The sequence below is a fragment of the Cherax quadricarinatus genome, chromosome 99, assembly GCF_038502225.1.
Source record: "Cherax quadricarinatus isolate ZL_2023a chromosome 99, ASM3850222v1, whole genome shotgun sequence".
In the NCBI taxonomy this organism is placed as follows: Eukaryota; Metazoa; Arthropoda; class Malacostraca; order Decapoda; family Parastacidae; genus Cherax; species Cherax quadricarinatus.
In genome coordinates, this window is record NC_091390.1 from 6,005,797 (window position 1) to 6,019,095 (window position 13,299).

Consider the following 13,299-nt stretch of genomic DNA (forward strand, 5'->3'; position numbering starts at 1 on the left):
TTGTTATTGTATTATACATTACACTCTCTTGTTATTTTATTATACATTACACTCTCTTGTTATTGTATTATACATTACACTCTCTTGTTATTTTATTATACATTACACTCTCTTGTTATTGTATTATACATTACACTCTCTTGTTAACAAAACAAAATAAATCTGACAAAAACTAGTTTTATTAGTGACAATATATGCATACAAAAAAATCACTTTCAAATCAATTTGATTGTAACAATTCCGATTTTTTTCAGATTTCTTCAGATTTTTTATTATTCAGTAAAATTGCAAAAATATATTTTTGTTCTTGAAATAAAATTTAAACTAGAATGTTCTGATAATTTTAATATCTTGGAAATAAAGTGAGAAGTATTGTTTTTATTATATAATAAAACTGAAATTACTGATTCTCAAAAAAATAATCATTTTTTATGGATCAACAAACGCACAATGCAACACAAAATATTAATTTCATCTGTGAATTACAAAAAAAGGCTGGTATAAATTCTAGCAAAAAAAACTGTAACGAAATAAAAATAATGTCCTCGAATAAAAATAAATGAATTTTTTGGGTAAAAGAATCGAGTGAACATTGGAAATGTTCGTTATATAAACTGAAATTCCTGTTTTTATGGACACATATTTTGTATGAATAAAAAATATAAAAATTTTTTTTAGGCCTAGTTACAGTACAACAGATCTTATAAAAAGCTTTCTAATGATCACAAACTAAATGAGCCAAATTTTTCCCAGAAAAAGCATCTTTAAATTTCCAATTTTTGGACTAAGATGTACAAATGACTGATTTTTTTAACTCTGAGCTTATTACCAATGTCGGACGAGATACATGGCTGCCTTTGCATCACTCTGACACTTGAGGCCAGAGAAAGATGTAAACTGCATCCCGTATTTACTGACTAAGTAGGAGAGAGAGTTTCGGATAGGGAATCCCTTAGGATGTGGGAAAAGCACACTTGTATCTATAATGTGATCGTGTATTACTTTCAGCCTCAGAAGGTCGTGGTCTAATCCATGACCCACTAAAATGGTACGACTTCCAAATAATGTGAGCAGCTTAGCATGCACATCTGCGAGTCGTGTCGAGACATGTCGAAACTGCTGCATGGTAAGTCCTGAGTGTCCAGTGTTGTAGTCTACGATGGGTGACTCTGGCAGAATCAGTGTCTCGTACACCAACTGGCACTCTGAGTCCACTATTGATATGGCTGCTACGTCCATACCTGTTTTTGTATAAAGCATTTCACAGTCGATGGCATAAATGGCTTTCGCTGTAAGACTCTGATTGAGACTAGTGTTGATAAAGCCTGTTAGGTTGAATTGATCAATTTCTTCCGTGACATGCTGTGGAGCGGTAGCACAAGGTGGAGAATTGATGGGTCGCTTACAGCAGTGGTAGTAGGGATTGACTGACCTGGACACTTTCGCCCAGTGGTGTACACAAGTCTCAAGGTTCACCGCACAACCTTCATTGTCAACACGATACACAGTGTTGCAGCGTTTGCAGGTACGGCTTCTAGGCCCATGAATTGTAGTGTTGAAGCTTTGTTCAATGTTAAAAAGCTGAGCTTTTCCCGACTGCCAGTGAGAACGCGGGAAGCAGAAACGTCGTAAATCGTCCTCAGACATCTTCATCCCTTGAAGTTTGTTGTAGAAATCCTTGTCAACAACAGCCATCTTGCTTCCTATTTCCTGACTGATCACCTGTTGGGAAATATTATACAATCAGATTATTTGTGATTATATTTACCATATATATATTTTTCCAACGTACTGGCCTTCTCCCACCTAGGCAGGGTGACTTAAAAAGAAAATCCAAAGTTTTTCTTTTCATATTTAGTAATTTATATACAGAAGTGGTTACTAGCCCCTTGCTCCGGGCATTTTAGTCGCCTCTTGCGACACACATGGCTTACAGAGGAAGGATTCTTTACCACTTCCTAATTCCTACAACATTCACTTTCATTATTTATCTCCTAATATTCCTAATGATAAACACAGACACACCACAACTATATTCTGAATTTTTTTTAAGGGTCCCTATTTTGACTGACACATTAATTACATCATACTCGCTTCTCCAGTGAGAATGTTGTCAGTGATCATGTGAGTCAAGAGTCTTCAGTGACGTCACTGAATCAGTAATAATCACAGTAAAGCTCAATGTAATTAGTTACCTTTAGTGACATAAGGATGGCATACAGTTCAGTTGGCAGTGTTGATGCCCAGTTTATTCTTAAGCCTAATTCCACAAAGATCCCATCGTTCTTATCTAGGGAGGTGACTACAAGAGTAGCTGCAGCCCTGCCAGTAGACTTTTGCTTATCTAGGGAGGTGACTACAAGAGTAGCTGCAGCCATACCAGTAGACTTTTGCTTATCTAGGGAGGTGACTACAAGAGTAGCTGCAGCCCTGCCAGTAGACTTTTGCTTATCTAGGGAGATGACTACAAGAGTAGCTGCAGCCCTGCCAGTAGACTTTTGCTTATCTAGGGAGGTGACTACAAGAGTAGCTGCAGCCCTGCCAGTAGACTTTTGCTTATCTAGGGAGATGACTACAAGAGTAGCTGCAGCCCTGCCAGTAGACTTTTGCTTATCTAGGGAGGTGACTACAAGAGTAGCTGCAGCCCTGCCAGTAGACTTTTGCTTATCTAGGGAGGTGACTACAAGAGTAACTGCAGCCCTGCCAGTAGACTTTTGTTTATCTAGGGAGATAACTACAAGAGTAGCTGCAGCCATGCCAGTAGACTTTTGCTTATCTAGGGAGGTGACTACAAGAGTAGCTGCAGCCCTGCCAGTAGACTTTTGCTTATCTAGGGAGATGACTACAAGAGTAGCTGCAGCCCTGCCAGTAGACTTTTGCTTATCTAGGGAGGTGACTACAAGAGTAGCTACAGCCCTGCCAGTAGACTTTTGCTTATCTAGGGAGGTGACTACAATAGCTGCAGCCCTGCCAGTAGACTCTTGCTTATCTAGGGAGGTGACTATAATAGCTGAAGCCCTGCCAGTAGACTCTTGCTTGTCTAGGGAGGTGACTACAAGAGTAGCTGCAGCCCTGCCAGTTGGATAATGCAGCGTCTATGGATAGATGAGGAAGGGGATGGAAGGCATTCAGGCTTAATTCCGGGAACTGGAGCACAGATCCAATTCCCTAGATCAAGAGTCCCTCACCAGTATCAAGGAACCTCCCCTAAAGGAATAACTTGAGATAAACCGAGATAAATTATTACTACTAACTAAGCGAGAAATTCCCTGAACAACTGCCTTTGAAAGTGACTTAATAAAGGGTTTACTAGTAATTTTGTTGTGATGTACTTGCAGGTAAGTGACACAACTTCCAGATAGATGTGAAATCCACTTATCTACAGTGACAGAGTTCATGCAAACTATAAAACCACATATTTGCATGTTTTTGCAAGCCATTTAAATCTGTGTATTTCTCGACATTTTATAACGTTTTAAGTGACAGTGTTTGGGTCATTACTTAACAATTTAATAAAAATTACAATGTATCAATAACCGTATCACTGACACTAACATTAAAATACTTCCTCATAAATTTACAACCAAGAATAATTATGAGTGTAAATGAACGTAGATGGAAAAAAATGCTTAAGACCATAATTAGAACTGAGAATTAGAAAAATGTAGATTATAAGTTAATTGCAAGAAATAAGTAGAGATAATAATGCCTGATGATACTTGGAAGATGATGTATCAAGATTTTTTTTTTGAAGGAAAGAAGAGGGGAATAAGGTAAAAAATTGTCAAGTGGTATAAAATGCGAATATATTATAGCATATTGTATAGAATATATTACTGCATATAGAATATATTATAGCATATAGTACAGAATATATTATGGAATATAGGTACTGAATCAAACGTGTGTGTGTGTGTGTGTGTACTCACCTAATTGTACTCACCTAATTGTGGTTGCAGGGGTCGAGACTCAGCTCCTGGCCCCTCCTCTTCACTGAATGCTACTAGGACCTCTCTCTCCCTGCTCATACCTCGTCTTGAAGCTCTGTATCGTGTGTGTGTGTGTGTGTGTGTGTGTGTGTGTGTACTCACATGTGGTTACAGTTGTGGTTCAGTAGCTCCTGGCCCCGAGTGTACTCTCCTAACTGTGGTTACGTGGGTCGAGTCATAGCTCCTGTGCTAAGTGATGCTTGTGTTATGTGACGCTTGAGTGATATGTTGTTACGTACTCAGTACTAGGTGATACGAGTACTTGCTAAGTACTAGGTGATGCTCATGTATGCTAGGTGAAGCTAGTGTGTGCTGGATGATGCTGGCATGTGTGCTAGGTGATGTTAGTGCTGGTATGTGAGCTAGGTGATGTTAGTGCTGGTATGTGTGCTAGATGTTAGTGCTGGTATGTGTGCTAGGTGATGTTAGTGCTGGTATGTGAGCTAGGTGATGTTAGTGCTGGTATGTGTGCTAGGTGATGTTAGTGCTGGTATGTGTGCTAGGTGATGTTAGTGCTGGTATGTGTGCTAGGTGATGTTAGTGCTGGTATGTGTGCTAGGTGATGTTAGTGCTGGTATGTGTGCTAGGTGATGTTAGTGCTGGTATGTGTGCTAGGTGATGTTAGTGCTGGTATGTGAGCTAGGTGATGTTAGTGCTGGTATGTGTGCTAGATGTTAGTGCTGGTATGTGTGCTAGGTGATGTTAGTGCTGGTATGTGAGCTAGGTGATGTTAGTGCTGGTATGTGTGCTAGGTGATGTTAGTGCTGGTATGTGTGCTAGGTGATGTTAGTGCTGGTATGTGTGCTAGGTGATGTTAGTGCTGGTATGTGTGCTAGGTGATGTTAGTGCTGGTATGTGTGCTAGGTGATGTTAGTGCTGGTATGTGTGCTAGGTGATGTTAGTGCTGGTATGTGTGCTAGGTGATGTTAGTGCTGGTATGTGTGCTAGGTGATGTTAGTGCTGGTATGTGAGCTAGGTGATGTTAGTGCTGGTATGTGTGCTAGGTGATGTTAGTGCTGGTATGTGTGCTAGGTGATGTTAGTGCTGGTATGTGTGCTAGGTGATGTTAGTGCTGGTATGTGTGCTAGGTGATGTTAGTGCTGGTATGTGTGCTAGGTGATGTTAGTGCTGGTATGTGTGCTAGGTGATGTTAGTGCTGGTATGTGTGCTAGGTGATGTTAGTGCTGGTATGTGTGCTAGGTGATGTTAGTGCTGGTATGTGTGCTAGGTGATGTTAGTGCTGGTATGTGTGCTAGGTGATGTTAGTGCTGGTATGTGTGCTATGTGATGTTAGTGCTGGTATGTGTGCTAGGTGATGTTAGTGCTGGTATGTGTGCTAGGTGAACTAGGTGATGTTAGTGCTGGTATGTGTGCTAGGTGATGTTAGTGCTGGTATGTGCTAGATAATGGTGTGTGATTAGCGATAATGGCGGAGGTGATGTATGCTTGGTGATAAGGTGCTAGGTCCTGATATCTGTTTGATCATGTCTTAAATGATGTGTTTGTGCTAGGTGATGCTGCTGTATGTTAGGTGATGATGTCTGCTAGATGAAGATTTTCTGTTACGTGATAGTGGTTTGTGTTGGGAGATAATAAAGGTGCTAGGTGATGCTGCTGTGCTAGGTGATGCTGCTGTGCTAGGTGATGCTGCTGTGCTAGGTGATGCTGCTGTGCTAGGTGATGCTGCTGTGCTAGGTGGCACTATTGTAGACGATACTAGAATATGTACGAGACTCATCCAATAAGGTCACAGTAAATCTCCAAGAAGATATAAACAAAGTTTGTCAGTGGGCAACGGAAAACAGTGTTTAAGGAGAATAACAATATTAACTATTCCGTTATGGAAAACTTGAGGAAATAATAACTAGAACTGAGTTTACTAGAAACTGTAGCCACACAAAAGACCGGAAAAGAAGTGTGAAGGACCTGAGAGTGTTAATGTTAGAGGATCTCACGTTCAAGGATCACTGTGTCACTATCACATCTGTGAGGATAATGATAAGGTGGATAATGAGAACCTTCAAAACAAGAGATACCAAAACAATGATTATTCTTTTTAGATCACTTGTTCTATCTAGGCTGGAATACTGCTGTGCACTAACAGCTTGAATGGTGCTGTTAGCGTAAAGGTGAAATCGCAGATCTATAGAATGTACAGAGAACCTTTACTGCACAAATGAGCTCTGTCTAAAACCTTAATTAATGGGAATGCTTGGAGCCACTAGATTTATGCTCACTGGAACGCAAGCGAGAGAGATAAAATATACATCTGAAATACAGTAGAGAATGGCCCTAAATCTGCGCATATAAATCACTCCTTACGAAAGCAAAAGATAGAGCAGGCGGTGCAACATACCCCCAGTGAAAAGTAGGGACGCCACTGGTACACTAAGAGAAATCACAGTGTCATGGGCCCAAGACTGTTCAACAGCATAAGGGGAATTACCAATAGACCCCCTCCAAGAGGGAGCTGAACAGATACCTTAAGTCAGTGCCCAATCAGCAGGGCTGTGGTTCTTACGCTGGACTACGTGCGACCTATGGTAACAGGCCTCACACAGTCCACCGTAGCCCTCTGGGTTGATCAGGGGGTCTGATCAAAAACTGGGCCCCTGGGGTGTTGACCTGCGGGACACCCTCCAGGTAGACTCTAGGTAATTGCTATGTTACGCTTGTTTGTGCTATTTGATGCTGTGTGCTAGATTCTAAGTTGTTCGTGTTTATGCGCTGTGATACGCTGGTATCGTAGGTGCTAAGTGATGACTGTATGTGGGTGCTAGATGTAGCAGGTGATAACAGTCAGTGATGATGACGTGCGCTAGACGATGAAGTTCGGTACGTGATACTAGTTTTGTGCTAGGTGATGCTGATTTGTGCTAGGTTATACTGAGTGCTGGGTAATCTTGGAGTGCTAGGTGATGCTGGAGTACTTGGGGATGCTATAGTGTGCTACGGGAATGTTGGAGTGCTAGGGGATGCTAGTCTGCTAAGGGATGCTACTGCTAGGGGATGCTAGTATGCTTTGGGGTGCTAGTGTGCTAGGGGATGCAACTGTGCTAGGGGATAATGAGATGCTAATAGATTCTAGTATGGTAGGGATGCTAGTGTGCTACGAGATGCTAATATGCTGGGAGATGCTTCAGCACTACGGGATGCTGGAGTGCTAGGGGATGCTGGAGTGTTAGGGGATGCTAGTGCGCTAATTGACGCTTGAGTGCTAGTATGCTCTTATTCCTCACTCATGATTAGAACAATACACACAATGACTGCAACAATACATACAATGACTGCAACAATACACACAATGACTGCAACAATACATACAATGACTGCAACAATACACACAATGACTGCAACAATACATACAATGACTGCAACAATACATACAATGACTGCAACAATACATACAATGACTGCAACAATACACACAATGACTGCAACAATACATACAATGACTGCAACAATACATACAATGACTGCAACAATACATACAATGACTGCAACAATACACACAATGACTGGAACAAGACACAATGACTGGAACAAGACACACAATGACTGGAACAATACACACAATGACTGCAACAATACACACAATGACTGGAACAAGACACAATGACTGGAACAAGACACAATGACTGGAACAAGACACACAATGACTGCAACAATACACACAATGACTGCAACAATACACACAATGACTGGAACAAGACACAATGACTGGAACAAGACACAATGACTGGAACAAGACACACAATGACTGGAACAAGACACAATGACTGGAACAAGACACACAATGACTGGAACAAGACACACAATGGCTGGAACAAGACACACAATGACTGGAACAAGACACACAATGGCTGGAACAAGACACACAATGGCTGGAACAAGACACACAATGACTGGAACAAGACACACAATGACTGGAACACGACACACAATAACTGGAACAAGACACACAATAACTGGAACAAGACACACAATGGCTGGAACAATACACACAATGGCTGGAACAATACACACAATGGCTGGAACAAGACACAATAACTGGAACAAGACACACAATGGCTGGAACAAGACACACAATGGCTGGAACAATACACACAATGGCTGGAACAAGACACAATAACTGGACCAAGACACACAATGGCTGGAACAAGACACACAATGGCTGGAACAAGACACACAATGGGTGGAACAAGACACAATGACTGGAACAAGACACACAATGGCTGGAACAAGACACACAATAAATGGAACAAGACACAATGGCTGGAACAAGACACACAATGGCTGGAACAAGACACACAATGGCTGGAACAAGACACACAATAAATGGAACAAGACACAATGGCTGGAACAAGACACACAATGGCTGGAACACGACACACAATGGCTGGAACAAGACACACAATGGCTGGAACAAGACACACAATGGCTGGAACAAGACACACAATGGCTGGAACAACACACAATGGCTGGAACAAGACACACAATGGCTGGAACAAGACACACAATGGCTGGAACAAGACACACAATAAATGGAACAAGACACAATGGCTGGAACAAGACACACAATGGCTGGAACACGACACACAATGGCTGGAACAAGACACAATGGCTGGAACAAGACACACAATGGCTGGAACAAGACACACAATGGCTGGAACAAGACACACAATGGCTGGAACACGACACACAATGGCTGGAACAAGACACACAGTGGCTGGAACAAGACACACAATGGCTGGAACAAGACACACAATGGCTGGAACAAGACACACAATGACTGGAACAAGACACACAATGACTGGAACAAGACACACAATGACTGGAACAAGACACACAATGACTGGAACAAGACACACAATGGCTGGAACAAGACACACAATGCCTGGAACAAGACACACAATGGCTGGAACAAGACACACAATGGCTGGAACAAGACACACAATGACTGGAACAAGACACACAATGACTGGAACACGACACACAATAACTGGAACAAGACACACAATAACTGGAACAAGACACACAATGGCTGGAACAATACACACAATGGCTGGAACAATACACACAATGGCTGGAACAAGACACAATAACTGGAACAAGACACACAATGGCTGGAACAAGACACACAATGGCTGGAACAATACACACAATGGCTGGAACAAGACACAATAACTGGAACAAGACACACAATGGCTGGAACAAGACACACAATGGCTGGAACAAGACACACAATGAGTGGAACAATACACAATGACTGGAACAAGACACACAATGGCTGGAACAAGACACACAATAAATGGAACAAGACACAATGGCTGGAACAAGACACACAATGGCTGGAACAAGACACACAATGGCTGGAACAAGACACACAATAAATGGAACAAGACACAATGGCTGGAACAAGACACACAATGGCTGGAACACGACACACAATGGCTGGAACAAGACACACAATGGCTGGAACAAGACACACAATGGCTGGAACAAGACACACAATGGCTGGAACAAGACACACAATGGCTGGAACAAGACACACAATGGCTGGAACAAGACACACAATGGCTGGAACAAGACACACAATGGCTGGAACAAGACACACAATAAATGGAACAAGACACAATGGCTGGAACAAGACACACAATGGCTGGAACACGACACACAATGGCTGGAACAAGACACACAATGGCTGGAACAAGACACACAATGGCTGGAACAAGACACACAATGGCTGGAACAAGACACACAATGGCTGGAACACGACACACAATGGCTGGAACAAGACACACAATGGCTGGAACAAGACACACAATGGCTGGAACAAGACACACAATGGCTGGAACAAGACACACAATGACTGGAACAAGACACACAATGACTGGAACACGACACACAATAACTGGAACAAGACACACAATAACTGGAACAAGACACACAATGGCTGGAACAATACACACAATGGCTGGAACAATACACACAATGGCTGGAACAAGACACAATAACTGGAACAAGACACACAATGGCTGGAACAAGACACACAATGGCTGGAACAATACACACAATGGCTGGAACAAGACACAATAACTGGAACAAGACACACAAAGGCTGGAACAAGACACACAATGGCTGGAACAAGACACACAATGGGTGGAACAAGACACAATGACTGGAACAAGACACACAATGGCTGGAACAAGACACACAATAAATGGAACAAGACACAATGGCTGGAACAAGACACACAATGGCTGGAACAAGACACACAATGGCTGGAACAAGACACACAATAAATGGAACAAGACACAATGGCTGGAACAAGACACACAATGGCTGGAACACGACACACAATGGCTGGAACAAGACACACAATGGCTGGAACAAGACACACAATGGCTGGAACAAGACACACAATGGCTGGAACAAGACACACAATGGCTGGAACAAGACACACAATGGCTGGAACAAGACACACAATGGCTGGAACAAGACACACAATAAATGGAACAAGACACAATGGCTGGAACAAGACACACAATGGCTGGAACACGACACACAATGGCTGGAACAAGACACACAATGGCTGGAACAAGACACACAATGGCTGGAACAAGACACACAATGGCTGGAACAAGACACACAATGGCTGGAACACGACACACAATGGCTGGAACAAGACACACAATGGCTGGAACAAGACACACAATGGCTGGAACAAGACACACAATGGCTGGAACAAGACACACAATGGATGGAACAAGACACACAATGGGTGGAACAAGACACAATGACTGGAACAAGACACACAATGGCTGGAACAAGACACACAATGGCTGGAACAAGACACACAATGGCTGGAACAAGACACAATGGCTGGAAAAAGCACACAATGGCTGGAACAAGACACACAATAACTGGAACAAGACACAATGGCAGGAACAAGACACACAATGACTGGAACAAGACACACAATGGCTGGAACAAGACACAATGACTGGAACAAGACACACAATGACTGGAACACAACACACAATGGCTGGAACAAGACACACAATGACTGGAACAATACACACAATGGCAGGAACAAGACACACAATGGCTGGAACAAGACACAATGGCTGGAACAAGACACAATGGCTGGAACAAGACACACAATGACTGGAACAAGACACACAATGGCAGGAACAAGACACACAATGACTGGAACAAGACACACAATGGCTGGAACAAAACACACAATGACTGGAACAAGACACACAATGGCTGGAACAACACACAATAACTGGAACAAGACACACAATAACTGGAACAAGACACACAATGGCTGGAACAAGACACACAATGGCTGGAACAAGACACACAACGGCTGGAACAAGACACACATTGGCTGGAACAAGACACACAATGGCAGGAACAAGACATACAATGGCAGGAACAAGACACACAATGGCTGGAACAAGACACACAATGGCTGGAACAAGACACACAATGGATGGAACAAGACACAATGGCTGGAACAAGACACACAATGGCTGGAACAAGACAAACAATGGCTGGAACAAGACACAAAATGGATGGAACAAGACACACAATGGATGGAACAAGACACACAAAGGCTGGAACAAGACACACAATAACTGGAGCAAGACACAATGGCTGGAACAAGACAATGGCTGGAACAAGCCACACAATGACTGGAACAAGACACACTATGGTTGGAACAAGACAATGGCTGGAACAAGACACAATGGCTGGAACAAGACACACAATGGCTGGAACAAGACACACAATGGCTGGAACAAGACAAACAATGGGTGGAACAAGACACAATGATTGGAACAAGACACAATGGCTGGAACAATACATACAATGTATTGAACAATACACACAATGGCTGGAACAAGACAAACAATGGCTGGAACAAGACACACAATAACTGGAACAAGACACACATTAACTGGAACAAGACACACAATGGTTGGAACAAGACACACAATAACTGGAACAAGACACACAATGGCTGGAACAAGACACAATGGCTGGAACAAGACACACAATGGCTGGAACAAGACAAAATGGCTGGAACAAGACACACAATGGCTGGAACAATACACAATAACTGGAACAAGACATACAATGGCTGGAACAAGACACAAAGGCTGGAACAAGATACACAATGGCTGGAACAAGACACACAATGGCTGGAACAAGACACACAATGGCTGGAACAAGACACAATGGCCGGAACAAGACACACAATGGCTGGAACAAGACAAACAATGGCTGGAACAAGACACAAAATGGATGGAACAAGACACACAATGATGGAACAAGACACACAAAGGCTGGAACAAGACACAATAACTGGAACAAGACACACAATGGCTGGAACAAGACACACAATGGCTGGAACAAGACACACAATGACTGGAACAAGACACAATGGCTGGAACAATACATACAATGTCTTGAACAATAAACAATGGCTGGAACAAGACACACAATGGCTGGAACAATACATACAATGGCTGGAACAAAATTCATAAAGGCTGGAACAATACACACAATGGATGGAACAAGACACACAATGACTGGAACAAGACACACAATGACTGGAACACGACACACAATAACTGGAACAAGACACACAATAACTGGAACAAGACACACAATGGCTGGAACAATACACAATAACTGGAACAAGACATACAATGGCTGGAACAAGACACAAAGGCTGGAACAAGATACACAATGGCTGGAACAAGACACACAATGGCTGGAACAAGACACACAATGGCTGGAACAAGACACAATGGCCGGAACAAGACACACAATGGCTGGAACAAGACAAACAATGGCTGGAACAAGACACAAAATGGATGGAACAAGACACACAATGATGGAACAAGACACACAAAGGCTGGAACAAGACACAATAACTGGAACAAGACACACAATGGCTGGAACAAGACACACAATGGCTGGAACAAGACACACAATGACTGGAACAAGACACAATGGCTGGAACAATACATACAATGTCTTGAACAATAAACAATGGCTGGAACAAGACACACAATGGCTGGAACAATACATACAATGCCTGGAACAAGACACACAATGGCTGGAACAAGACACACAATGGCTGGAACAAGACACACAATGACTGGAACAAGACACACAATGACTGGAACACGACACACAATAACTGGAACAAGACACACAATAACTGGAACAAGACACACAATGGCTGGAACAATACACACAATGGCTGGAACAATACACACAATGGCTGGAA

The 13,299-nt window shown here is 42.5% G+C and overlaps 1 protein-coding gene across 1 annotated transcript in view; it reads right to left on the reverse strand.

Moving 5' to 3' along the window:
- Window positions 1–371: 371 nt before the first annotated feature.
- Window positions 372–13,299, reverse strand: part of LOC138851092 (putative exonuclease GOR) — a 38,116-nt gene continuing 25,188 nt past the window's right edge. The window contains exon 2 of the mRNA XM_070079527.1: window positions 372–1,722. Coding sequence (XP_069935628.1) covers window positions 826–1,695 — 870 coding nt within the window. The 5' untranslated portion in view covers window positions 1,696–1,722 and the 3' untranslated portion in view covers window positions 372–825. The remainder of the gene's footprint in view (window positions 1,723–13,299) is intronic.